The following is a 25,551-nucleotide window of genomic DNA, read 5'->3' as shown; positions in this document are numbered from 1 at the left end:
TTTATATTTATATTATTTTGACTCCGGGTTTTGTTTTCTTTTTGCTATTTTATTTAATCTTTTTGTGCAAATCTGCAGGCCATTTGCTCGACGACCTCCCGAAGCTGTTCCCAAAAGAATGGAACGCCTGGAATCGGAGTAGGTGCGGCTTTTCCCTGGATTTCCTTCAGGTGTATGCTCACCGTCAGGTATCTAGACACCTTCAGGTACCTGTACACCTTCAGATGTATGGACACCATCAGATGGATATCCATCAGGTGTATGTACACCTTCAGGTGTATGTATACCATCAGGTGGATTTACGCCATCAGGTGGATATAGGCCATCAGGTGTGTGCCTGCATTCATCTGTCTGTACACCCGGATCCTTCTGTGTATAAATTTAATCCTGTGGCGGCTTCTGCTTGCAGGGACCCGCGATTTGTTTTCCCTCAAGGCGAGAGCTTCCAGGAGCGGTAGGGCAGGCTGATTGACTGTACAGAAACAGTTTGTATTCAGAGTTGTTGCGGCTTTATTTGTCTACCGTTAGCCGTTGAGAATCAATGCGGCCTCCTTGTTTATGTCGCGGCTCCCCGCGCGCTGCAGTTTGTGAATGATTTGTTTTGCCTTGTTTCCCTGCAGAACCTTTCTCTCTCTCTCTCTCTCTCTCTCTCTCTCTATATATATATATATATATATATATATATGGGTGTGTAGTACGCATTCATGCGACTCTGCAGTTATCCATTTGTGCGAATGTTTATGCGAAGCACATTGCATGCATGCATATATATATATATATATATATAGAACACTTATACGGCTATATATGGGCAGCTATGTCTCCTTTCGTTATTAAGCTTATATGTACATATTTATATCTGTACAGACGTACGTACTGCTGGATGAATTTGCTACTTGGGGTTGTTGCTGCGCCGTCTGCTGCAGTTTTGATCGCGTGAAGGAATTTTTTCTTGAGGTCACGCGGCGGCATTTGGGGCAGCGAATTCTCGTTGTGACTCATGGAGGCGTTTTAGACGATTTGTTTCGACTTGTTCGGTGAGAGTCGATGGCCCGGGGTTTAGGGTTTAGGGTTTGGGGTCTAGGGTTTAGGGTCTCAAGAGCCACAGGCAGTTAGGTGTTTGGGTTCAACGTGCATTTGGCACAAGTAGACGTGTTAAGGGCATCTGCTGGTTTGCTGTACGCAGCGGGTTTGTCTCATGATTATAATATATATATGTATATATATATATATATTGTAGATAAAGCAACAACCATATATGCGTCTAAAATGCATATAGGAGAACAACAAACTGTTCTGAACACACGAGTATGATGGTGTTGTCTCTCACGCAGGAATATCCCCATGCACGTTAAGACCAACGCCCCAAAACTTAATGCCGAAATCCACACAGTGAAGGCTCATATCAACAAAGTGCCCCCTACAGTACCTTCACCCAGTGTATCAACAGGTAGCAGTAGCAGCAGCAGCACTTCAGCTGCTGCATCGCCGACACCGCATGCAAACATCACCGCTGCAGCAGCTGCCGCAAGTGCTGCTGCTACTGCTGCTGCTGAAGTTACGTGGGAAATTGTGAGTTGGGGAAAACTCACGAAGTCCGATAGCCTATTGTCAGGGCAGGTGGACACCCACACCCCCATTGATATATCTGTGCGAAATATTGAATACGCATAGCAGGCCTTCTTCATTTGCACGAATGTTCTCCTCATGCACCAATGGTCTGCTCGTGCATTCGACAGCATTTCAAGTTGGCCCGAGTGGGACGCCAGCTTTACTCTTGGGAAACATTTCCCCGCGGTGTATTTATTCTTCTTTCGAAGAATACTTTCAATATTTTAATCAATATTCCACCAAGGCGCAAATAGGCGGCATAACGATATAACCCACATGCATCCGCCTGCGCACAGTGTACTACACGTGGCCGTAAGTCGGCCTTAGAGTGGCAATTAGTGCAACGGAGAAAGGAGAACTTGCAAAATAATCTGGTTGATTTGGTTTGCACAATCTGCTTAACGAGCAGTCGAAGGACTGATGATGTATCAGCACAGGCAAAGAGGTTGCAGCTTAGCCCTTCGTTGAGTTCAGTGAATAAATTATTGTTTCCTAAACATTATTTATACTAGGCACTCCTCTTTTGTCTGGCTCGTCTGGAATGCGGAAACAATGCACTTAATGGACAAACAAGGCAGTTGAAGTGAGCCCCAAGGAGCGGTGAGTGGCAGGGAAGTCCACACCGTTGGGGTGTACGCGCCACTCAAGGAAAAGTGTTTCTGCACAGCTTGGCGATTTGCGTGTAGTGCATTGCACAGCCTAGCGTTTGCAGGCTGATGGTGAGTGCAAAAAGATATATCTTTTGCTTTCAATAATGAGAAACACCAAAACAAAACTTTTCTGTTTCTTTGCTCCTCTTGTGGCAGCCACTGCTGCGCTTCCCGAGCAGTTTACGCCAGGAAACCCAAACAAAATTGGCCACCATCTTCTCCGGAATGGGGAGGAAAACAGCATTAAGATGAATATGCATAATTACAACTCGGGGTTGGTGTTCAAGCAGAAGGCAGAAGGAGAGCATTTCAGGGAGTGCGGAGAAGGTAACGAACGTGAAAACTAGACAGAAGATGGTACTATTTGGTTAACTTTGAATTTATTAACAACAAAGGGCATAAAGGACTTCTCACGATGGCCCTAGACAACGCCGACCCAGACGCGACAATGCTCGTTCACGCGCAGCTGTCGAAAACGAATTTCTCTGTGTTTACCGGCGCGGTTAGTCTCCTTTGCTTGTTGAACGAATGAATGAATGAATGAGTGAATTAATAACAACTAATACTTGCATGGTGCAGACAGTGGAGAAGGAATACAGACTAAAAGAAATACACATGCCAGTTGAGACGGTTGACGATCGCTGTTTCCTCGTGAAACAGAACAATGATTTCGGAACCATTTTCTGTGCCAGGTAATTTATTAGGGAGAAAAATAGGGAAAAGGGGTTTCAGCGCCTTTTTCGCTCACTTAAAGTGGCATAAAAGGCCACAAGAACAAACAAAGCAATTCAAACAAGCTGCATCACGCTTAATAAGAATTAAAAGGCAACAAAAATAAGCCGTAATCGACATAATAAACCCTCTGCTTCAGGAACCTTCACACCCGAAATGAATGGATGAATTATCTCCACGAGGCGATTTTGTGCGAAGAAACCGGAGTGGTGAGGCGGAAGTAAATATTCTTTTATTAATAAACAGGCAAGATTAATTGATTTTATGATTTTGTGAAAATATTCAATTAGTAATAAGCAAGCAATAATTGATTGATGCCATAGTCATACTCAATAAATAGGAAACAAGACTAATGAAATTTATAATTGTGAATGCAAACACTTAACTGATTCCGAGCATATCTTCAACTAATCATAAATGCTTCATAATTAATGGATGCCCTGCTTCTATACTAATACAAATAATAAATGCCTCATGACTAACGATTTTTCTGCTTCTATGCATGGATTTAATTGATTGTTATCCTCCCACGATTATTCAATCTTATGTTTCTACGCACGCATTCGACCAATACTTTCTTCACAATCAACTCATTTTCTGCTTCTAGAAAGGCAAACTTCCAGCCGAAGCTGGTGAAGAGATGTAAGCAGATATTCAACGCTTAAGTGCGCCGTGCCTCATTCCAGTTTCTGCACTTTTTCTGTAGGGAACAGGAGGAAGCTGTCATTCAAACGATGCCGGTGCAGGAACCTCGGGGCATAAACATTCATCTGTAATTTCTTCTTTATACAAGCCATTTATTCTGGTGTTTTACCGTGAAAACAAAACAATTATCAGGTCTGACAGCCCTCTGGGGAAGCCGCAGATCCTCGTAAACGGGGTTACTGTTCAGGTATGTTCGCTATTACCCTTGTCTCCGCACTTTTGTTGCATTTCGACTGTCTTCACAGGAAATGGAAGGCATTCAAAGGGTAAGTGTTAATTGTTTATTCCTAATCGCTGCTTTTAAATCGTCATTTCTGATACTTTAGGCGCAAGCCGTTAGAGAGTGAGAAGGAAGGAACATGGGCTGCGGAAAGCCGCTTGCTGAAATGGTGTAAATATTTATCAATTCTGTCATCGACAGTATGTGACTACGCGTTGAAAAGTACAACATAATATCCTCAATATGCTATGCCGCTGCATTACTTGACAATAAAGTTCAAATTTCCCTCTTTTCCTCTTGCAGTGTCACGCCCCGGCCACCGTCGCCCAGCATTCATGAATTCCCCAATCCGGCCGCCTCTGTCAACCCGCAGGACCCGAATGCCCTCGACGCAGAGGGGGAAGAGAAGTCGGCAGAGAGTAAGCAAATAAATAAATAAATGCACCAAACGGAATAAATTAATATTAATCAACCCATTATTTCAAAACAACAAATTATTTGCTCTTTGACAGCCATCGCTGCTATAAACGAAGCAGCGGCCGAACAACGACTCGTCAGCCCTAAGGACCCCCGGGTACCAGAAAACGGATATGCGAAGAAGTCAATGCAATAAAAATAGTAACTAAAAGAAAACTCCAACTCCAAACTGTAAGAACCAGCAATAAATGCTGCATACCGACACCCATACTACCCCCAGTTCTCCTGTTGTGTTCAGGTTGCCTCAATAGATCAGGTTCACACAAGGGGTCGGCAGCAAATATATTACTGTTTCAAACAAAGGATCAAGAGAGTTAAAAAATGAAGCGGAACGCCACTCTTGAGGGTACAGAGCGTCTTCCTTCCTTTTGAAAGGGCAAAAAGAACACAAGAAGCAGTCCCGGAAGCAGCTGCGGCAGTGGTCCACTGGCGGTCCACTAGTGGTCACCAATGGACCACCGGAGGCAACTGGTTGTCCAGCAGCCCGAGTGACTCTACTGTGGCAGCTGCGGGGAGTCTGGCCTCGGCTCTTTGTGCAGAATCCGCACCAATAAGTAATTCTTCCAGGGGCCAATGCGATACCCCAGCGGCTGCAGCCGCACAACGTCTCCTAAACGCGCTTCGCTCGCCTCGTCGTGCGCCCAGACTTTCTTTGTGTACCTGAAGGTCTTCTTGTAACGAACCACGTACATATATCTGTGTAGATGCATACACACACGATTCCACACACATGTAGACAAATATGTGTGTAGGTGCTTGCCGGTGGGCATCTGAATGAAAATAGGCTTTGTTTGTGTGTATTGGTATGTGAAGGCAATAATTGCAATCGCAATAAATATTGTATAAGTTGGGTTTTACTACTGAGCAATCTTCTGCTACGAAATAGCTGCAGATAGACCTGGCAATCATTCAAGTTACCTGTCGCAGGCGACGCGGATGGATTTGGGGTGTTTGTCGTTAATCACGTAGCCAACCAGTTCGTTTCCGGGAAGTTTATTCTTCATAACTAAAAAGCACAGCAAAAACGCCACACGAAAAAGAATTTCAACATGCATGCATGCAGGAAAAAAGGCAAAGGACGTGAATCGGCGCTCGAGTATGGAGTAGCCACAGGCGACAACCGGCGTGGATTATTTATGATTCGTCTTGTTTTCTTCCCCTGCATCTGCATTCAATATAATTCAATTTAACTTGGTACACATATGATGAGTCACTGTTCTTTTCCTCTACTGCGCTTGCCTTACGTACATGTACGCAGATAACCCGCTGTTGAACGCTGCCACGCCTTGTAGTGCCAGTGCTGCAGCACCGCTGACAATCGGAGCATTTTCTGATTTTTAAGGTTTCTATGAATTCTTTCATTGACAAAATGCCGCGGGTATTCCCCGAAAAAGTCGAAGAAGACCAGCCTATGTCGGCTTGCCCCCCCAACCTGTCATTTCACCCACCCGGGGCTGCACAAACCCCTAAATCCGACGTATATTCATGAATAAAATGTATGAATAGGGAAAATCCAATACAAAAAAACAATTTAGGTATTATTTCCCCCCTTCTAATCCTTCAACCGCCCCGGTGCATGCAAAGGGGCTGGCCGACGGGCCCCGAGAGAGGAAGCAACACCGAGCGCAGCACACGGAAAAACGGAACCGTGTGCATATTTGCCACTCTTTGATGTCATATGATTTCATCAGTTCGTCTTAAAGTAACATAATTATATTTTTATATTGTAGGTTTATATGTTTGCATGTGGTGCGGTGCCTCACAGTTCGCGTTTCCAGCCTAGCGGCTGCACACAATGCCTGACGGCTCTGCAGCGTCAATTTTCTTCAAGCAACCAAACAACTGCAGCTAACAGCGCCAAACTTGAATATTGGATTATTTTGAAGTTATTAATTAAAGTAATGCATATAAATAAATATAATAAAGCGAGTTTCCTTGACCGTTTTGGTTGGATGCAGAGAATTTCCGTTGGTCACCTTGTGGGTCCGCATGGACTGCGGCAGCAAAACGCATATTAGAGATGAATGTTCCTACTTCGACAGTGTTCTGGTACTCACTATGAACCAATTTGTCTAAATGGTCCAAATTAGCTGCATGGGGTGCCCTTCCTACCTCCAGTCTCCTTGAAGGGCTCCTCCCATTGATAGAAGTATAGGCGAACTGCGCGCTGTCTCCACTGGAGAAGTCGCAGCAAAGTGGGAGTTTCCTGAGGGGTCTATATATGAGTGTATTCAGCAGATATCTGTCGGTGTTAGGAGATATTGCTGCTAATTGCAAGGCGTTCGCTTTGGTTGTCCTTTCCGTTCCCGAATGTCATGCATTAGCAACGAAGGGGTTCATCCGCAGCAAACAAGTGAAGAAAAATGCTTGCATATGCACGAGACCCTTTATATACGAACACAACCACAAGGGGCAGCAAATACATGCCTGCTGCAGCAAACACAGAAGTGGTCCGACATTATATTATAGGTCTGAGCAATGCAAAAGCAGAGGCTTCTGCGCTATTACCTGCTCCTGAACTACTTTCTTAGATGCTCAGTTCTTGTTCAAAGTTTCAATGCAGAGCCTCTTCATGTCCCTATCCTCCGTGGTGTACGTACATCAACATGCCCCCCCAAACAAAAAACAACGGCCTTGTGAAACCTCTGTGTTTAAGACTGGCATTGGTCTCTATCATGGTAACTTCACAATTAATAAAACTGAACATAGGGAGGGGCACCCTATCGGAGCTCAGTGGTGGGTGGGCTGGGCTGTATATGCAACTGCGTGAACTTGAGGAACTTAAAGTCATTGTTTTTAAAATACCGGGCCCGTAGGTAGGAGGCAAAAGGCTGCGTTTATCAAACACCAGCAAAGTAACTTGGGAAGTACAGAGATTCGCTTGCTCGTGCATGCATATCGAGAGCACTGAAATAAAGCCGCTGCACCACAGGGTGAAGTTTATGTGGAAGTGAATCTAAGGCAAGAGAAACCTCAAACAAATGCATATACGGTTTTATCTGCTGCATCACAGCACACTCATGAACGTGCTTCATGTGCATCTCTACCCTCCGCTGCCGCAGCTGGCGGTCCATGGGGTGTATGTACACTTCAGGAATGCAGCTGTCGCGGAGGTCCGCCAGACAAATCAGCACAACAGTCCTTGCCAGCTGCATTTCTTTTGTTTGCGGCTTCGTGCATGCGCTCAGAAGCCCCAATTCGTTTTCGTAAGTTGGGGCAGCATTTTTGAACAAACTTTCGAGCTCTTCTTGGCTGTCCGCTGCCGCCGCTGCTCCTGCCGCTATACCTGCTAGTGCTGCTCTTGCTGCTGCTGTTCCTGCCGCATGAGCCTTTGTACCTGTCTCCAACTGCAGGCCCCGCCCCTGCTTCACCTCCGCGACCTCCTCCTTCACACCTTCTTGCTTTTGCTGCGCTGCATCTTTGGCTTCCTCCGCCTCATGCTGAATAACTTCATTCCCTCCTGGGGGTTGGCTGCTGTTAGCGAGTCGCTCAATACAAACCTCAGCAGCACTAATCCTGTGGCTGTACAGCTGCTGCCTCGCTAAGCCTATAGACAAATACACAATGCAGCAAATAGACAACGCAAGAACTTAACTGCAACGCAAACTGCCACCAGAAACAACTCCATTCAACGAGTTAGTTAAAACAAAACTATAAATGCCGCCGCAGACGTAGCAACCGCAGCATCAACACAAGCATCATCCACAGCAGCTGCACCGCTAAGTAACCTAAGCACCAGCAACAGAAACAGAAACATCTGCAGGAGAAACAGCGACAGCAGCAGTAGACGCAGCAATAGACGCAGCAGGAGATGCAGCAGCATACGCGGCAGCAGGAACAGCACCAGCAGTAGCAGACGCAGCAACAGAAACAGCAGCAACAGCAGAAGCAGCGACAAACCCCAGTAATGATCTCTCGCGTCCCTAATGTCTCCCCTGCTTTCTTCAGTTTCTGTTTCTGGACCACTGGCCCATTTACCCACGTCTTCTGTTGCTTCGACCTCAACATTATTCAAAGGCCCGCGGGCCCTTGACAACTTCAAGGAGGGAACAGAAAGAGTAGAAGAAAGGACTCTTCCTCCAGCCTCTTCTGCACACAAACAAACGACTAACACAACAGCCACCTATACCTATATGCATGCATGCATGAATGCGTACAAGGGGCATGTATCCTCTAAGGCATTTGCTGCCTCCAACAGAGCTGAGCAGCAAATGGAGACAAACAAGAGGGACGGAAAATGCAGTAAATCCGCGGGAGGAGAAGCGCAGCAGTGCAGGTGCAGAGGGCGAAAACAGCAAACAAATGCAGCAACGGAAGCGTTGTGTTTGCCCTGTAAATACACCTGGGAGCTGTGTAAGAGAGCAAAATGGCTATAAGAGTGCAGTACGCCGCCTTGTACGGAGAAGTCCACCGGTGTTCGTTTGTCGATACGCACCTCGTGACAACTCATCAAAGATGTACGGCTTATAAACCCATGTATATGTACATTATATATATATATATATATATATATATATATTGTATCCACATGTGAATATAACATATATGTATACATATGATGTGGATACACAAATGCGTGTGCGTACAATTACCTCTATATATATAGGTATTCTTATATACACAGATATACAAATATATATACATATATGCTTATATATATAGATAGGAAACGTATAGTTGCATACGGCCAGCGAGATACCGTGTTTTGTATGGCACGCGACAGTTTAGTCTCTTTAAGGCAACATCGGCTGCATTACCTGTTGGTTTTTCTGCCTGGTCTTCCTGCTTATGCTGCAGGGATTTGTTGTCATTTAACAAACGAGAAATGCTGTCTGCTTTGTGCACAAGGAGGGAGACGTCTGCATCAGAGGCCGCCAGCAACGGCTGTCCGTACACCCCAGTTGGGGAGCGAGCAGGCGACGGGGTGGGAGAACGGCACTTCTGCCTGCATGCACCAAATACTAGAAACGAGCGAACAATTTGCTCCCGCTGCATGCATGCAGATGATGCAGTGTGAATCTTTTTAAATGTGGCTGCAGCCAGTTGTTGGTAGCAGCTGCTCGAGATGAGCTGAAGATACGCCTGAAGCTGCATTTACACCTGATTGCTCAGCGTAGAGGAATGCTACGACGTACCCTCGGTGCCTCTTACAACTGGGTAAGCTGTGCTGCTCCTCGTCCATCCCCAATGACGCCTCCACAGGCGGCTGTACAGACACCACGCATGCACCGGCCTCTCGGTGCACCGCACTGCCACTGCATGAAGCGGTGGGAGAAGTCTCCATCTCAGCTTCTGGGCACAGCGTTTAAAGACGTGCGGAGGCTCAGGGGCTTGTGTGAGCCCGTAGGAGCCTATCAGGAAACAGGCAAAGGCGTCGTTGGAGTCCGTGCTGCCGAATAAGGGCAGAGAAAGAAGAAAACACAGGCTGCAATTAGAGATTAAAAATGCTTAAATGGAGGAAAAAATGGCTTAAGTGGGGGACCCCTAGGACGCTGAACATGGTGTACAGACAGCGGAGATGAAGAAGGGAGGCAGCTCACGCCCCTTCTGCTCTTCCCTTGAAAAAAAACAAACGGATGATAGACAAAAAACAACAGAGACTCATTTGTTTAGAGGCAGCTGCGTGCAGCGCGTGTGGACGCGGCGGAGTTTGAGGGCAGCGGAGAGTAGACTTCAGGAGAAATGCAGATAAATAGACCAACGAACAGCAGCTGCATGAGCCGTATTGTCGTGTAGATGTCAGTGACCGTAAGAAGAATGAATACCTTGAACATGCAAATACACAGAGAAGAAGAGGCGGCAAACCACAGCACAGAACAGCACAGCAGAGCAGAGCACAGCAGGAACGCAACTCGGAGGATGTTTCAGATGATAGGGGGCGAACTCGGAGGCCCTAGTTGTCTTTCGTTCATTAAAAAACAATTAGTGCTTAAAAGAGGAAGAGAAATACACAAATCAGAATCCAGCTGTCGCCGACTTGCACGGTGCGGTGCCCCTTGAACTACATCAACGTCGATCGGGAGAAGCTGGCGGCAATCATAGCCGACTGGCGAACAGCCTGAAAAAAAATAAATTCTGTTCTAACAGGAGAATGGATCAAGCAGTTTTAAGTGATTTTTTAACTACAAAAACAAGAACAAAAGAAAACACCCAACAAAAACACCCGGTCTGCGCCGCCTCGACACAGACCGCCGGAGCCTTCCAGGGCTATGGGAGACCGAGTCGCGGCGGTTGTGGGGTGGTGGGAGGCCGTCGATATTTCGCTTGTTTTGTTAATTGTGAAAAACTAAAATATTTAATGCAATTATTTAGAGCGATATGCGCCTAGAATTAGCAGGAAGGCAAACGCGCGGCAATAACGCAGCCCGAAACCCAACACCACACGGACGGTATACTGTAGCATGGTCAATCCAAAGTAGGTACATGGGCAATTGCTTCACCCTAGTAGGTAGTCTGCACGCAAGCAGAAGCACAACAACTAGCTACACTGTTAGCGCAGACAGCGAAGAGGGGATTGGTTGTACTTGCACGTGAAGGTACCTTGCCGCATCACTTGCAACGAGGTGCGCTGCAACTCATGTCAGGTCGACTCCTTTCTCCCAGCCCCAGGACCATACGCCTCTATGCCCAGAACGCCTGGGGAGTAGAGCGTATGTTAGCCGTATTTCAGAATTCTCTGCTTAAGCCCTTTGGCGCGACTGCAGCTCACCAGAGTCCTCCGACAAGATCGCGGACTCTAGCTACAGTTGGTATCGGTGTTAGTTTCATCGGGCCAGGCGCGAGAAAGAAACCACCCCCCCAAAGCAGGGGGTCCCGGTGCATACATAGCAGCGACTAGCACTGTGGACGCTTCAGGTTCTCTTTCAAAATCTTCATCAAAAGGATAGCGTTTTTCTCCTATCGCGTAGTAAAGATAGATCGGGATCCTCCCCTCCGTGGGGATGCGACAACCGGACGAGGGCCTCGTCCCTTTGAAACAAGCTCATTTTCAGCATCGCACCCAGTAGAGAATGCTTTCCAAGCAAAACCAGTCCATGAAGAATGGTTCCGCCGTTGTCGACCGTCTAGATATGACAGGCGCCGCGACGGAGGGACAGTGAAGAATTTATTTGCTCCTATGGGGTTGTTTTCGTATCCACAATGCACCAGGAGAGCTGCAGCTGCTTGCGGCATCTTCAATACCATGAGGGAGTGCGCACCAGTGGTGGTTATAGCTAAGCAAGGATAGCACATCCCTATTATGGAAGCCTTCCGAGATGAACTGTTGGTAGTCCCAGGTCGGCAAGCGAATAGGCTCTGGCAGAGCTGAAAAAACTTTAGCAGGGGGAGCTGTCGACAGAGCACAACATCGAGAAGTATCAGCCCTTGGTGAATGGAAGTCCAACGGGAGATTCGGGACTTCTATATCAGTGATCCGGCAGGGCTATTCTACGGGTGAAATGGTTGGCCTCGCAGAGATATTGGAATACTCACTCATCAAGGAGAGATAAAACTCCGTCTTCACCGCCCTAGCTGGAAGGGAGCCTACGGATATCGGGCAAGTGAGTACTAACCCCTATTAGAAAACGATATAGCGGCAGTCGAAAACAGCAGAAGTTTTGGGAACTCAGGACTCTCCGGAGCGTCTGCTGACGCATCTGCTTATATTTGTGGGTATACAAATAGCGAGTGCAAACGTGTATGGAAAACAAAGGGATTGGACGAGCAGCAACACCTCTTGGGGAACGCAAAAGGCGATCGGCGAAGCACCACGTCCCCCAAAGAGTGTACGGGGACGAAAGGGGTGACAGCCACATTCACGGGGATGAAAGGGGTGACAGCCACACCTGCAGATCCCTATGCAGTTACCTCGGCGCTCATCCAAATTCTTAATAAAGGTCAGGAGTTTCTACTTGACGCAGGCTGCAGAGTGGATATGATATCTTAAGCCATGGCGAGGAGATGTATTTTTCTTGGCGCAGTCTCTGCGACTACGCTTCGCGGTTGGCAGGAAAGGCAAATGAGCCAAAAAAATATGGGGCACAGTAGAACAATTCAGAAATTGTCAAAGAACATGGTACCGGGCTTCTATATTGGATCACTTCACTACGACATAATTGTAAGCATTTCTTGCGTGACCCAGAGGAAGGCACACAGGCGGCCCGCATACGACGCTGTTGACGTGTACGGGTTGGGAAGCGCTGAGAAGGTGCGTACCTCAACGCCCCCAACGGAATTTGCATTTTCTACTTTAGGCGGAGTGGGAAAGGTGTCCCAAGTAGGCTTCTCTGCAATGCAAAGGCGCCACAGGAAACAATGGAGAAATGCATGAGCCTCGTTGTGAGCGTCGTACGAAGTCTACGGATTTTGGGAACTCGATCCCCTTAACGCCGGTGGAAAAGCAGAACTGGACACAATTAAAGGAGATTTTATATATATTACATTACAAAGAGCTACCAGGAGGCGGGCCGCCGTCTGCGCGCCCAAACCGCTGCATCGAACTCTTTCCCAGAGTAGCCTCAAGCTTTTTTCCAAGGCAGAGGCGACTTCTACATCTTGAGAAGTAAAGCAGACAAATTACACGGAAAAGGCAAAGTTTAACTGTCAACTGGCGTGTTTGGACGGAATTCTGTGGTGCCGAAGAAAAAGGAGGGGAGGTGGCGCACGTGCGTCGATTCAAGCATGTGCTTCTGGAGGAAATATTTCCGGTCCACCATACTAACGAAATGCTTTACTGTTCCCAGAGCATAGCATTTCGCTCATCATCTGACTCCGCTGAAGCGCTTTTGCCATTCCCAGTGCATCCTACGGACAGGCACAACACGGCGTTGCATACTGGCACTCGCAAAACTAGACATGGATGCCATTTGGGCTCGTGAATGCGCCTGCCAGACAGAAACGACGAACTTATCAACATTTCTTGAGGCTCATCAATGAGGGATGGATGGTAATATGCGAGGGCTGTGTACCTGCGTTCAACCGGAATGTGCATAAGCGCCTACACCACCCGCGGCGTGCTCTGCAACTACTGCGTGAGGGGCTGCGTTCCATGAAAACACCAAGGTGCCCGTTTTCCGTTTAACCAACTAGCTTCTTGGGTTTCCTTGTGTCTGAAGAAAGTGCCGAGACAGGTACGGCAAAAATAGAAGCCACTCGGCGGTGGCCACTACCCCTCTACACTCGTACGGGTGCCCAGATGTTCCTCGGCCTGTCATTCCGCCACCAGAGGAAGAGCTTGAACGCCTCCAGCAGCTAAGCAAAGAACTGCTGAATGACGAAATGGACATATCGGTTCTATCCAACAGAATCACCCATTCCCCCTGCGTGCGTGTCAACACAGAGCTCTGCAGGACTGTTAACAAGTGACGCATCATGAGGGGCCCCGAGGCTGGGAGACAACGGCAAGAGCTACATGCGCAGCTGGAGGAGGCCTCGGAAGGGCAGGGAAGGAGTAAATTAGGAAAGCAGATTGACACCATTTAGGGGCGACCAAACGCATGAGAGAGCGGTCCGCTTCCGGGGCAAGAGCGGCCAGATGTAACCTGATCAATTCGAAGTTGGTACATGAGCAATTAGATGACCATACAAGGCAACCTGCATGCGTAGTATTGCATAGTTAGTATAGCAAACACCCACAGTGTTTGTGCGGACAGCAAGCGGGGGCTTAGTTGTTCACAGAAGTCAAGGTGCCTTGCAGAACTTGTTGCAATGAGCTCCGTTGCAACTCGTGCCACGCCGCCTCCGCAGTGGCAGGCCCTAAGGCCTGTCTGCCCAGATCATCTTGGTACTATAGCGGAGGCCAGCTGCCCTTCAGGCGGTTTCGCCTTAAGCCTTTTGGCGCGACTGCAGCTCGCGGAAGTCCTCGAATAAGACCCCGGGCTCTCGTTATAATGCACAAGGTCACAGGCCCGCTCCTCTGCCCACATAAGTTGGGTTTGTCAATCAGTAATACAATCTTATAAATATATATTTTGGCTTAACGGTAGCATGGTTGCTGGTGGAAGTTGAGCTTCCTCGTCAGTGCCAGTACGCTATAGTTGTTGGGTGTGGCAGAGCCACAAAAAGTAGCATCCATCTCTTGCCACGTTTCTACCGCTTAATCGAATGAACTTCTAACCAATTCCACCCCCCAAAAAAAAAGAATAAATCAAGCATTCAACGGAACGTATGCACTCCTGTTTTGCTTGGCTCCGTCGGCCGTGACGTAGCACACATCCGCGCCAGAACGTGCACGCTCTACACACCTCCGTAATTCAGCATGGAACCTTGCATTTCTATTCATGCAGTTTTGAGACAGTTGTCTCGAGCCTGTTACTTTCAAATGTAAAACAAGGTGAGAAACCACACACCCGAATACTTTCAAGAGTGGGGGGTCGCACGCGGCTTCATGCGTGATCGCAGCTGAACGCCACATGCTATAAACTGGAATTCCTCGCATCATGTTTACCGTTTCTGAGGGTGGATCCTGTGAAATTAAATGCATTTCAAGGCACTCCCACAATTTACGTTCCCAGTAGACAAATGCACGACTGACTTTTCGCTCCTCCTGCCCCCATCATGATGGGTATCGGAAATAACACTGGCAGAGTTGCAGATCAAACGGCGGACTTCCACCGCCTTTTTGGCTCTCTAGATACTTTCTTTGATGCAAAGTTTGCTCACAAGCAGTGAGTGCTATTCCGGTGTCTGAGCTGGGCGGTGGGCTAGGAAGCATGGCGTGTATTCCCCACAGTTTCATTCGCAGGGGTTTGGGGGATCAATTTTTATTCATGCATCAGTTGAGCAGCGCAGCTTAAGCGTGAAGGTGTATATACGGTTTTTTCCCTATGGCCACCCTGAGTTGCGCTTACTAGTCCGTTCTAACTGGACTGCATTGGTTATTTGCGTTGCGTTGGGCTTGCTCGCCCACGCGGTTGACTTTGTGTGGAATTCATCCGATTTGTGTTTGTTTGTATCATGGAACTGCAGCGTTACAAGCGTATGCTTCAGGAGACAGAAAGAAGCCATCGTCTGCCTGAAGGCTCTGGTTGCTGAGGTACAGAACCAGCGCAGTTCGTTGAACTCTGCTTCACGCACCTCTCTCCTAATTTGCAGCCAAGAAAAACGAGAAGACGGCGCACCAAACTGGATCGCTTGGGACGTCAATAAGGGCATTCATAACGCCATTCCGAGGATTGCGGTGTATGTTCAACTGGACACGCGGAGCAGGGTGTTGCTGCTTCTGACTTATCCCTTTGTCGGATAAGTGCATATGTACACATGCATGTCCGTACTCATGTTTGAGTCTGTACATGCAGTAAGCATATCCGCAAAGCAGTACTAGGGGAGCACACCTGGCATGACAGGTACACACGTGGTTCCATTGCAGTGTAAATCCTTCTAAATAGGCATACACATGCGGGTGTCTGTCGGCGCTTAAACGCCTTGGCGCAGGCTGGTGGAATCATCCGACCTGATAGAGTTAAGGAAGAAGGTTGCCTTCTATCTGCAGTGCCTCAACTTGGTAGGACAGCTCTTTGACGAATTCGGCGGGGAGCTGCACTGACGACGCTTTTGCTGGTTCACCAAGACTGCTCGGGTATACGGTCACACACTGTCAAGGATTGATAGTAAGAAAGTTAAACGCTGAAGAAGTTAACTACGTAGGAGAGTAAAATGGTTGCCGTAAGGAGAAAGAGCACCGAAAACGGGCCGACCAACGAGTCCGCTCCTTCGGCGAAGAAACAAATGACGGAGGCCATAACTCACCAAGACGAAATCTGCGTCAATACCATCCGAGGTTTTGGCGCGGATGCCCCGGCCGTAAGCAGTTCTCTTAACTAAACAGCAAGCACCGCACCACTGGGCCGCGTGCGGTTCTGCCTGCAGCGTCTGTGTTGGCGTTTATGAGTTGTGCTTACACCAGATAGGTACACCAGTGTAACTTGCACTCTCGCGCTTGCGCATCCATGAACTTATACTTTCGCTTCAGTTGCTTTCGCCCATGGATTCATGGGTTCGTTTTGTTTGCCTAGATTCTGACTGGCTTATTTTTCTCTAGGCTGCGAAAAGCGGACACCCTGGGGCTCCTATAGGTTGTGCGCCGATGGCTCATTGTCTGTTTGGCCACGTGATGAAGTATTATCCGAAGGACCCAAGGTGGTTCAACCGAGATCGATTTGTCTTGTCCAACGGACATGCCTGCGTGCTTCAGTACACGATGCTGCACCTTGCAGGTTCGTGTTAATCTGCTGTGCCAGCTTCCAGAGAAGAAACTCAGGGCATGTGAAAAATCATATCTTCGCTCCATCTTGAATCTTCTTGGCAATTCGCAGCAACCCGACCTGCACTCATCTGTCAATTTTTGTGCTTGCATCTCTGGGACCAACAGACTCCGCTATTCCGGATGGGGCACCCGCTCGATGTGGTGTTTAGTTTGATTGGCACTCATCAACAGAATGCAGAAGACGTCAACGTTCTCTTAACACAATTTGGCTGTTTCTGTCCAATATTTTGGCAACAGCAGCTCGTGTTGTATTGCATATGCTCCCGCGAGTGGTGCAGTTTGGGTGTTGAGGGTAAACGTGATAATTCATGCTTCGCCTGCAGGGTACGATCTCTCCATCAACGACATTAAGAAATTTCGGAAACTCCACAGCAAAACACCAGGCCATCCTGAGGTTGGACACGCGCCGGGAATTGAAGTAACCACTGGTGTGTGCGGAACCCCTAATACCGTTGGCCGTAGTTTCTGTGCCCGCCCCCATTTGCCGCTTCCAATGCATTTCTGTCCTTATCTGGCTGCCTTTTCCCCGCTGGGGCAACAGTGTCTTCGCCTCGCGATTTTGTTTTTTCTACAACGGCCTGTCTTCCTCCTGGCCGTTGTATGCTGGCCTTGCCGCTTGGGTTTGTGTGTCTGCTTTTTTTTCCTCTGGTGGCTTTGTCGGTAGTTGTGTTCGGCTATGATACGTCAATGCGTGCCTGGTAGTGCATCTGCGTGGGTCTGCTCATCTCTGCCACTCCGTTCCTGCGTACGTCTGTCCGTTCAGTGTTGTTGTACTGTGTGCCGCACCAAATTCTTTCTGAGTACACGCCTCTACGCCACATTAATTGCGCCTTGCGTTTGCTTCGCTCTCAGGTCCCCTTGGCCAGGGCATTTCTAACTGCGTAGGCCTGGCTATCGGTGCTCATCATTTGGCAGCGAAGTTTAACAAGCCGAATTTCAATTTATTCAATAATTTCATATTCTGCATCTGCGGAGACGGATGCTTACAGGAAGGTCAGAAGAACGGAGCTGTGGATTTGTTCGTGCTCTGTAGTCCGGGTTTTCACCTTGAGCATCTGGTTTTGCGCAAAGCAGGAATTTAGCGTAACCAGTGAAAACGGTCCGTGCAATGACGTGCTCGTTGAGGACATTCGCGCATTAGACGCTCGACCTCTTGTGCATTGCATTTAGGTGTTTCCAGCGAGGCCTGCTCGTTGGCAGGCCACTTGGGTTTGGGCCGTCTTATTGTTTTATACGACTCCAACAATGTGACTATAGACGGTGACACATCGCTGAGCTTCACGGAGAACGTTATCCAGAGGTTTAATGCTTATGGCTGGCATACGCAAACCGTTAAGGACGGAGATAAGGATCTGACCGCCATCCTACAGGTGGGGCAAGACAAGAGTGTATGGGAAGAGTTGGGGGGAAATGCGGAGAGCACAGTCATGGACACTGCTAGAGATGGGCTGTCCAGTAAACGGGGAGGGGCAAGGAGGTGGAACAAAGTCGTGGCAATGGAAAAATTCGAATTGCATTTTTGTTCATATCCGCCTTGTGCAATGAACCCGGCATCTCAATCCATCTCGGCCAGCCTCGGCTTCGATATTTTCTGGGGAAGCCCCATATGCGATGGGCGTGTACTCTATGTCCAGGCCATCAGGAAGGCGAAGGCAGTGACGGACAGGCCTTCTCTCATCGAGATCAAGACGACAATTGGATGGGGGAGTCAGAACGAAGGGACTGAGAAGGTGCATGGAGCTCCTTTGGGTGCCGACGATATCAAGCAGCTAAAGGCGAAGCTGGGGCTCAATCCAAACGAAACCTTTCAGGTGCCAGAAGAGACAAGAAAGGTAGGTGGCAGTTCGGCGTTTATGGATAGTCTTCACGCGTTCCTATGGATTGCGGCAAGTGGCCTGCTGCATTGTCGCATTACACAATCGCTCATATTTTCAGCGTCGCGTCGAGGAGTATTTGTACAGTTTCCTGGTATTTGTGTGTAACTCAGTTCTATGCCGAAGTTGCCGCCCGCAACAAAGCTGAATACGAAGCGTGGCAGTCTCTCTTCTCCAAGTATGGGGAAGCTTATCCTGATGAAAAACGAGAGATAGAAAGGATGTTTGGCAGAGAAGTAAACGAGCAGGTTGAAGCAGCGTTGCGTGATATGGCCAAGGCAGCAGCAGACACTCCGGCCTCCACGCGTGTGCTCTCGGGCAAGGCTCTAAATGCAATTAAAGACTTCATGCCAGAGCTTGTAAGTGGGTGGCGTCAAATGCGTAGCATTAAGGAACTGCATCGAGTCGTTCACGTGTGACTTGCTTATTTCTTTGTGAACACGACGGTGGTGTATCTTGCCTGGTGCTGCCATTTTTGTCCGTGTCCCGCTTTTTTCACGTCTGTCGCGTCGTCCTTCGTATGCCTTCCGCTTTTTTCCTTGCAGATCGGTGGCAGTGCGGACCTAACGACCTCGAACGAGACAAAGCTGAAGGGTGAAGCCTCGTTCTCTCCATCCTCAAAGTTCGGCTCCTACGCTGACCGTTACATCCACTTTGGAGTAAGGGAGCATGGGATGGCTGCCATTTGCAATGGATTGTATGCATATGGATGTTACCGCCCTTTCGGGGCCACGTTCCTTAACTTTGTTACTTACGCTTGGGGAGCGGTGCGACTGGCGGCCCTTTCTAAACTCGGCTGTCTTTTCATAGCCACCCATGACTCCATTGAACTGGGAGAAGATGGGCCGACGCACCAGGCAGTGGAGGTCATTCCCCTCTGTAGGGCGTTGCCCAACATGCTTTGCGTCAGGCCAGCAGGTGAGCAGCTTACGTGTATTCGTGCAATGAGCTGGCCCCTTCCAATAAAATTCTAAAGCTGAACGCCAGTGCAGGGGGAGGTGTATTATCTGCACTTTTTCAGATGCAAACGAGGTGGCGGCGGCTTACATGCTCTGGTTGAGGCATTCGTCGGGCCCCACAGTCATGTGCTTGTGCCGTGGGAATATCCCTCCAATTGTTGGCAGCTCAGTGGATAAGGCGTTGAAGGGTGGCTACATTATTTCTGACTTCTCAAACTCGGGAGGGCCTCAAGTGAGATTGCCGGAATCGGTGTCGCAAAATTTCCCCTCGGTTTTAGATGTTATTTGCCTGATTTTGCTAATTTCCTGCGCTGTTGCCGGTGCGAAATCTGTTCTGTGGGCTTCGGAAAGAAACAGCAACAGATTGTGGACTTCATTACGAACATGTGACACTGTGTTTGTCCTCTGCGCGTTGTCCTCTTTATTGTTCGTCTTGAAAATGCGCGTTTTTGTGTCGCTTCCCCCCTTCAGGTGATAATTGCTGGCTGTGGTTCGGAGCTGCAGTTTTGCGTGGAGGCGAAGCAGCTTCTGACAAATTGCGATGTACGCGTTGTCTCCATGATGTGTTGGGATACGTTTGAACAGCAGTCGGAGGCTTACAAGGAAGAGGTCCTGATGCAAAAGGAAAGGAGACAAGGGAAAGTTTTGTGTGTTTATGTTGAAGCTGCCGCAACCCTAGGTGAGCCCGAGGACAGAGGATCGCGAGGATAGTGCAATATGCGCATTTATTTATATTTGTTCGCTTTAGATTTTCTGTCAGAGTTTCCAGTTTGTATCTTGGGGAGTGGCAAGTAAATGACAGCTCAGTGAGAGGAAACAGCAGGAGTACACAGGGCCGTGCACTAAACAGGCACCACTCCAACCATACGTGCGTTGTAGTCCTCACTCATCAGTAGATGCTCATCTTTTTTCGTTCCTGCTTCCGGCCTGAGTTTAAATTTCCACCTAACAGCAGCACGACCGTTTCCTGTATGATCGCGATTGCCCAGCACCCTAACCTGCATGATGAGCGTACGCAGTTCTGCATCTGTGCATATACTTCTCATTAGCATCGCATGCTCGTGCCACGTGTGCCTGTCCATAACTCAGGCTGGGAAAAATTCTTCGACGTGCACATCGGAATGAAGAGCTTTGGCGCCAGCGCCCCACGGGCAGATATTTGGAAAGCGTTCGGCTTTACTGGTGAAAACGTTGCGAAGAAAGTCAAGGAGGCCCTAAAGAAGTAGTCGCTTGTATAGGAGGATCGAGCATAGCATCCGCGTATCAGCGACCAGCTAACCCGTTTGCTCGTTTGCAGATACGTCAAGCAGATGTAAACACGTACATATTGTTCATAGTTTCATTTTGGTTGCCTCTCGCAGCGAGAGAACTGACGTGACTCGTAAGGCTCAAATGGTATTTGTCGGAAGAAGCGCATTTCCCTATGCCGCAGCTCTGTAGCCGCGCCTTTCCTCCATAGTTCCTTTTGAACAGCACACAAAGGTGGAGAAGGGCTGTCAACCCACTTCGCGCCCAGTATGCGTGCAAGCTGGAGTACGGTTTTACCATCTACTGACTAGTTGGCCTAAAACAGTTAAGGCTGAGAAGGCGTGAGAAGTTGTCCTCCCATTAGCCCGCAAATAGCATCACCCTTCCCTCCTTAGTTCATAATGATCTATTCGTACTTATCCATTGCTCATCTACAAGGCGATTGCCTCGATACAGGGGTGGCATGTGCTCGTGCGGCTGAATTTTTATAGCGCTTCGCATGTTAAGCTGTTAGGATATTTTGCTGAAGTGAACTGGTGTCTATCTCTTGGCGTTGTTCCGGGGAGGGCTGAACTAGGAGATGTAGGCCTCTCTAGACCGCCGACATAACAAACACTTCGGACGGCTTTCGATATAGCCGGTCATCCGCCTGGGCGCATCACTGGATGCATTCCCACTGTAAAGAAGTGTCCTTCCATGCTCAATAAGCTTGTAACTGTGGCGTAAACTTGTGGCTGTGGCTAGACCACTACCAACGAACGCACAGCCAATATTCCGCCCTACTCAGAGACTTTTTGGTGGAAAGCCAACTTCGACTACCGGAGGAGGCAGGCGCTTGTCCATCAGTGATTTCTCGGTGCACATCTTGTACTCCTGCGGGGGCGGACCGCAAGATTGGAATGGGCATTTGTTCTATCCCTCCTTGCCACCGGACACACTCAATTTCTTGTGGTGGTTAACTGGTAGGAACTAGTGTAGGCCTGCCCCTGTCCCCTGGCGCAATACCGATGAGCAAGCTACAAGGAGGACTATAGCTCAATTAGAGAGATCACCCTGGACACGACTGCAGAGAAAAAGACCATCCTTTTGAGTACAGCTTACTGGCCACTGCTCTCTACATCATGCTATTTCCTTTGCTTGGTAAGCAACATAAGTGGCGGAATGTCCGTGGATATCGTACCTCCAAAAGTTTGTTGCACTTCTCCTTCATTGCACGCTCAGACGCCTCTGTGTGGCCATCGTTGGTACAAGCGTCCAGACATTCAAACAGTTCAGTCGCTGCTCGTTCGCAACCTGCACAATAGAAGCCATTCGAAGAACCGCAAGAGAGCGAGCTCGCCAATGGGAATGCAGGGTGGGAACAGACGCGTGAGCGTAACGCTGCATGAGCTACCTGAAGCGCAAGCAAAGGCTCCAGGGACCCCAATGTCTGCATTTGAGACCTACCTTTCCTCACAATTGGGAAGTAAGGAGGGAATACCAGCCTTTCGGATGCTTCCATGGCTCCTGCGAACCGCATGTCCCTGCCGCCCGTCGGTTCGGCGATAGCTATCCCCAGTCGTGATAACCGTCGTAGGTATTGTCAGTTTTTCTATGCAATCTTCCGGTCACCTTAATAAAAATATCTAAGAAAGACTCCACGTCATCCAGACAAAACTGGTTGCGGCAGCAGCTAAGGGTCGAAGCCTGCGTCCGTAGCATCCAGTTATTAAGATCGGCTTTGCTTCGCAAAATGAAGATGCGTTAAGATGGACAACTTGAAGAAGAAACAATGAAAAACTGTGCAAAGCATTTCAAGCCTCTGGTCCTCGAGCAGTAAATAAGGGGGCTGCGCATGCGACCGGTGAACCCCTCATCTGGCCCGTTGCCACAGCAGATCCACTTAGACTTCCTTGACAAGAACAAAGAAAACTTGTTTGATAACTTGGGTCATTATTAGTTTTATCACTCGCTTAAGAGCTTCTTTTGTAGAGTCCTTCTGCTTTTCGTTGGTCGCCGCGCTGCCCAGCCGGTTGCTCCTTGGCGACCCGCTCTGTAGTATCTTCCAGAAAATGTCAGGCAACTTTCAAGATTGGACACCGGTGACGTTGCAGAAAACTAGCCCTGGGGGTAGACGTGTCGCGAAGGAGCAGGAAATAAACAAGGCCCGCAGGGCTGGAGATGCTGTCGAGACAGAGAAGAAATGTGCGCAGGATGCCAATGCGCATTTATTTGGGTTTGTGTCAGGCATTCTGCGTAGTTTCTTTGCTGTTTGCTTGGAGTTCTGCTCTAGTGTCTCTCAAATACCTCAGGTGCTTGCTTGCAAACGTGCAGGCTTGCCCGTTGATTCGCTCTGTGGTCCATGCAGGACCAAGTGGCAAGGCCCATTTCTCCACTTGTCACTTGTTTTTTTTCTGTTCGTTTCAGTTTTGGGGGGACAAAATAGAACGACGAAGGCAAACTTAATCCCGAAGTGAGCAACTCTTATAGGCCAGTGACTAACAGGCGTCGTTGGAACCGTGTGCGGTGCCGGCTCTTGCACATGTTTGCTTATATCCTTGTAGCTCCTCGCTCAAAATACCCTCATTGCTGTTCGATTTTGGCGTACTTTAGCTTTCTTCCCCTATCCTCATAGTGGAACATTTGCTTCGTTTACTTGTTTTCTCCTGCTCATCCCTGTCTTCCACCTCCGTTTTGTTCCTCTTGCTTGGGAACAGACTGTGCCACCACATATGTATTTGTGTTTAAATGCATACTAGCTGCCAACGTTCTTGCACGTTTCGTCTGTGGGTGTGTGGGTGAGTTGAACTTACGTGGGGAGATTTGAGTACGTCTGTGTTGCCACCGTTAGCGATTTGCTTTCGCTTGGTAGGCAGCTTCCAGTGCATTTGCACCACGTTTGGCAGCCTCTAGCACAGGTGCAGTTGAGAGAGTGTAGGTGCGCTTTGTGAAGGGCGCAGGCGGTGTTGGGAATAGCGAGAATGGGAGGGCAGCGGGGTGCAGGCTTTGTTTCTGTAGCACTCTGGTGTTCTATCTGCGCTATCTTACTTTGTATACTTCTGTAGTGCCAAAAAGGTGGAAGAAGACACGGGTGACTACCATATTGACCGCGTCTCCACGGACTTCTCTCGAGCGTTGGCGGAAGCCCGGAGGAACAAAGGCATGACGCAGGCCCAGCTGGCACAGGCAATTAACGAGAAGCCTTCAGTCGTCAGCGAGTACGAAAGTGGAAAGGTGAGCAGCTGACAGGCTTTGTTTCTGTGCGAGCAGTTTACAGCACATAACCGCAGCCTGCACCACGAGCAGCAGTTCACAGAAGTGAGCCTCAATTAGCGACGCATGCGGGAAACCAGAGCGAGGGGCAGTTTACCCGCACGAATTATAGGACAGTGCTTGAGAATGCAGGGGGGTTCATTTGCGCGTGTGTGCTTAGCTCCATTTCAAACATTCCGCTAGAGGCCGACTGAACTCGCCGCCAGGAATAGATTGGGTGTCTGCTTTTGCCCGCAGGCCATTCCTAATGGGGTGATTTTACAAAAGATGAGTCGTGCCCTAGGCGTCCAGCTTCCAAAGTGCAAACAGAAGAAAAGAGTGGCTGACGAATGAAGCCCACGCTGACGAGTGGGCGGTGTATTCGGCGCTCTATGCAGTTTACTGGCGCGAAGCCTTGCTTCACGTGCTTGTCTCGCACACTGCGGTGGACGCGGGTGGGAGCTGTTACCAAACGAGCAAGCAGCCGGCGCATACGGCCTAATGGTTGTTTTATTTGTTCATTCGATGTAAATTTGCTCTGTCTCTAGAATTCGATGGAAGATGACTCAAGGCTTTTGTAGGCCTCCTTGTAGACGATGGCCCATTGTGTTGAGTCACTGACAATCTCAGAAATAGAATACATGTGCTTCTGTTCTTTCTTCTGACGCCGCAGAAGATGTGGGCAGACAGACGGGCTCATCGAAACATCAATTCTCTATTTTCAACAGTTGAAATAATCGGTTTGAGAGGCCCTACGCAGCCGTGTGTAGGCACGGCATGGCGACAGAGAAGAGCAAACGGGGGAGCAGACGTTGTAAAACGTAGCGGTGTTAGTGGTTCAAGGAGATTCCACTGTAGCGAATTGACGCATATGGTTGTCGCAGCAACAGGAAATAAGTAGAACTCGAGAGACTGTCCGTCTGTCGCGTTGGTAAAACGCGCGAGACTATCCGTGTGGAGCTCGGGACGTCTTCATGCGTGATCAGCCTTGTACCGTCCTTGCACATTACCTTGTGATTAATATTAAACGAGAATGTACTGCGTCTTCGCATGGCTGACGGAGCTACTCCTCGTCCATTGTTTCCTTCAATGCCGGCTTCAGATTTCAATAGCATACAAAGGAACCACGTGTTTACAGGGAGGCTGGCCATTTAACGATCTGGTTTGTGCGGGCGCGCACAACACTCCTACAAGTGAGGAACCCCTCACACCATCTAGGTGAGAGTCGGCGAACGTCCTCGGTACTGAAGGATCAGTACGCATGCAGGCCAGTCTCTCAATGCAAGGCATGGCCAATGCATCCGGAAGTAATCGACTGGCACCTTCAATTTCAGGTGATGATGGAAAACGAACAAAGCCTCCTGCCGGAATCGAACCGGCGACCTTCCGCTTACTAAGCGGATGCTCTACCGACTAAGCTAAGAAGGCAACTGCTGGCCCACGGTAATGAATGGAGTGCGGCTTGATGGTGGAGCTTATTTAACTTCCCCTGTAAATATTTATATGTTGGAAGTGTCCTTTGATATCTCTTGTCTGCCAAGCAGCATTTTCCGTCCTGTGGTTTCTGAACCCAGCGACAGGACCACCTACACCCCGACAG

General features: G+C 48.7%; 6 protein-coding genes across 6 annotated transcripts in view; 3 read left to right on the top strand and 3 right to left on the bottom strand.

Moving 5' to 3' along the window:
- Window positions 1-1,674, top strand: part of EAH_00022850 (phosphoglycerate mutase protein, putative) — a gene marked incomplete at both ends in the record, with an annotated part of 3,596 nt that extends 1,922 nt beyond the window's left edge. The window contains 4 exons of the mRNA XM_013396918.1: window positions 79-142; window positions 410-454; window positions 927-1,037; window positions 1,335-1,674. Of these exons, the coding sequence (XP_013252372.1) occupies window positions 79-142; window positions 410-454; window positions 927-1,037; window positions 1,335-1,674 (560 nt within the window). The remainder of the gene's footprint in view (window positions 1-78; window positions 143-409; window positions 455-926; window positions 1,038-1,334) is intronic.
- Window positions 1,675-4,889: 3,215 nt separating this feature from the next.
- On the bottom strand, window positions 4,890-5,722 carry EAH_00022840 (30S Ribosomal protein S17, putative; the record flags this gene model as incomplete). The annotated part of the gene is made up of 3 exons (XM_013396917.1): window positions 4,890-5,091; window positions 5,314-5,401; window positions 5,644-5,722. 3 exons carry the CDS (start codon window positions 5,720-5,722, stop codon window positions 4,890-4,892), a joined length of 369 nt encoding a protein of 122 aa, XP_013252371.1.
- A 1,513-nt stretch (window positions 5,723-7,235) lies between these two features.
- Window positions 7,236-9,679, bottom strand: EAH_00022830 (hypothetical protein, conserved; the record flags this gene model as incomplete). Its single annotated transcript, XM_013396916.1, has 4 exons — window positions 7,236-7,942; window positions 8,067-8,123; window positions 8,296-8,484; window positions 9,550-9,679. The coding sequence occupies 4 exons, from the start codon at window positions 9,677-9,679 to the stop codon at window positions 7,236-7,238; spliced, it is 1,083 nt and encodes a 360-aa protein (XP_013252370.1).
- Window positions 9,680-16,459: 6,780 nt separating this feature from the next.
- On the top strand, window positions 16,460-20,698 carry EAH_00022820 (transketolase, putative; the record flags this gene model as incomplete). The annotated part of the gene is made up of 9 exons (XM_013396915.1): window positions 16,460-16,589; window positions 16,963-17,067; window positions 17,492-17,632; window positions 17,810-18,471; window positions 18,627-18,872; window positions 19,059-19,431; window positions 19,535-19,704; window positions 19,944-20,151; window positions 20,562-20,698. The coding sequence occupies 9 exons, from the start codon at window positions 16,460-16,462 to the stop codon at window positions 20,696-20,698; spliced, it is 2,172 nt and encodes a 723-aa protein (XP_013252369.1).
- An 805-nt stretch (window positions 20,699-21,503) lies between these two features.
- EAH_00022810 (hypothetical protein, conserved) lies at window positions 21,504-22,221 on the bottom strand (the record flags this gene model as incomplete). The annotated part of the gene is made up of 3 exons (XM_013396914.1): window positions 21,504-21,593; window positions 21,901-22,013; window positions 22,167-22,221. The coding sequence occupies 3 exons, from the start codon at window positions 22,219-22,221 to the stop codon at window positions 21,504-21,506; spliced, it is 258 nt and encodes an 85-aa protein (XP_013252368.1).
- Window positions 22,222-22,771: 550 nt separating this feature from the next.
- Window positions 22,772-24,305, top strand: EAH_00022800 (multiprotein bridging factor type 1, putative; the record flags this gene model as incomplete). The annotated part of the gene is made up of 4 exons (XM_013396913.1): window positions 22,772-22,904; window positions 23,127-23,172; window positions 23,765-23,933; window positions 24,210-24,305. 4 exons carry the CDS (start codon window positions 22,772-22,774, stop codon window positions 24,303-24,305), a joined length of 444 nt encoding a protein of 147 aa, XP_013252367.1.
- Between the last annotated feature and the right edge of the window lie 1,246 nt (window positions 24,306-25,551).

Source organism: Eimeria acervulina, genomic scaffold (assembly GCF_000499425.1).
Source record: "Eimeria acervulina Houghton genomic scaffold, Eah_scaff169, whole genome shotgun sequence".
In the NCBI taxonomy this organism is placed as follows: domain Eukaryota; phylum Apicomplexa; class Conoidasida; order Eucoccidiorida; family Eimeriidae; genus Eimeria; species Eimeria acervulina.
This window is presented reverse-complemented; position numbering and strand designations above follow the sequence as displayed.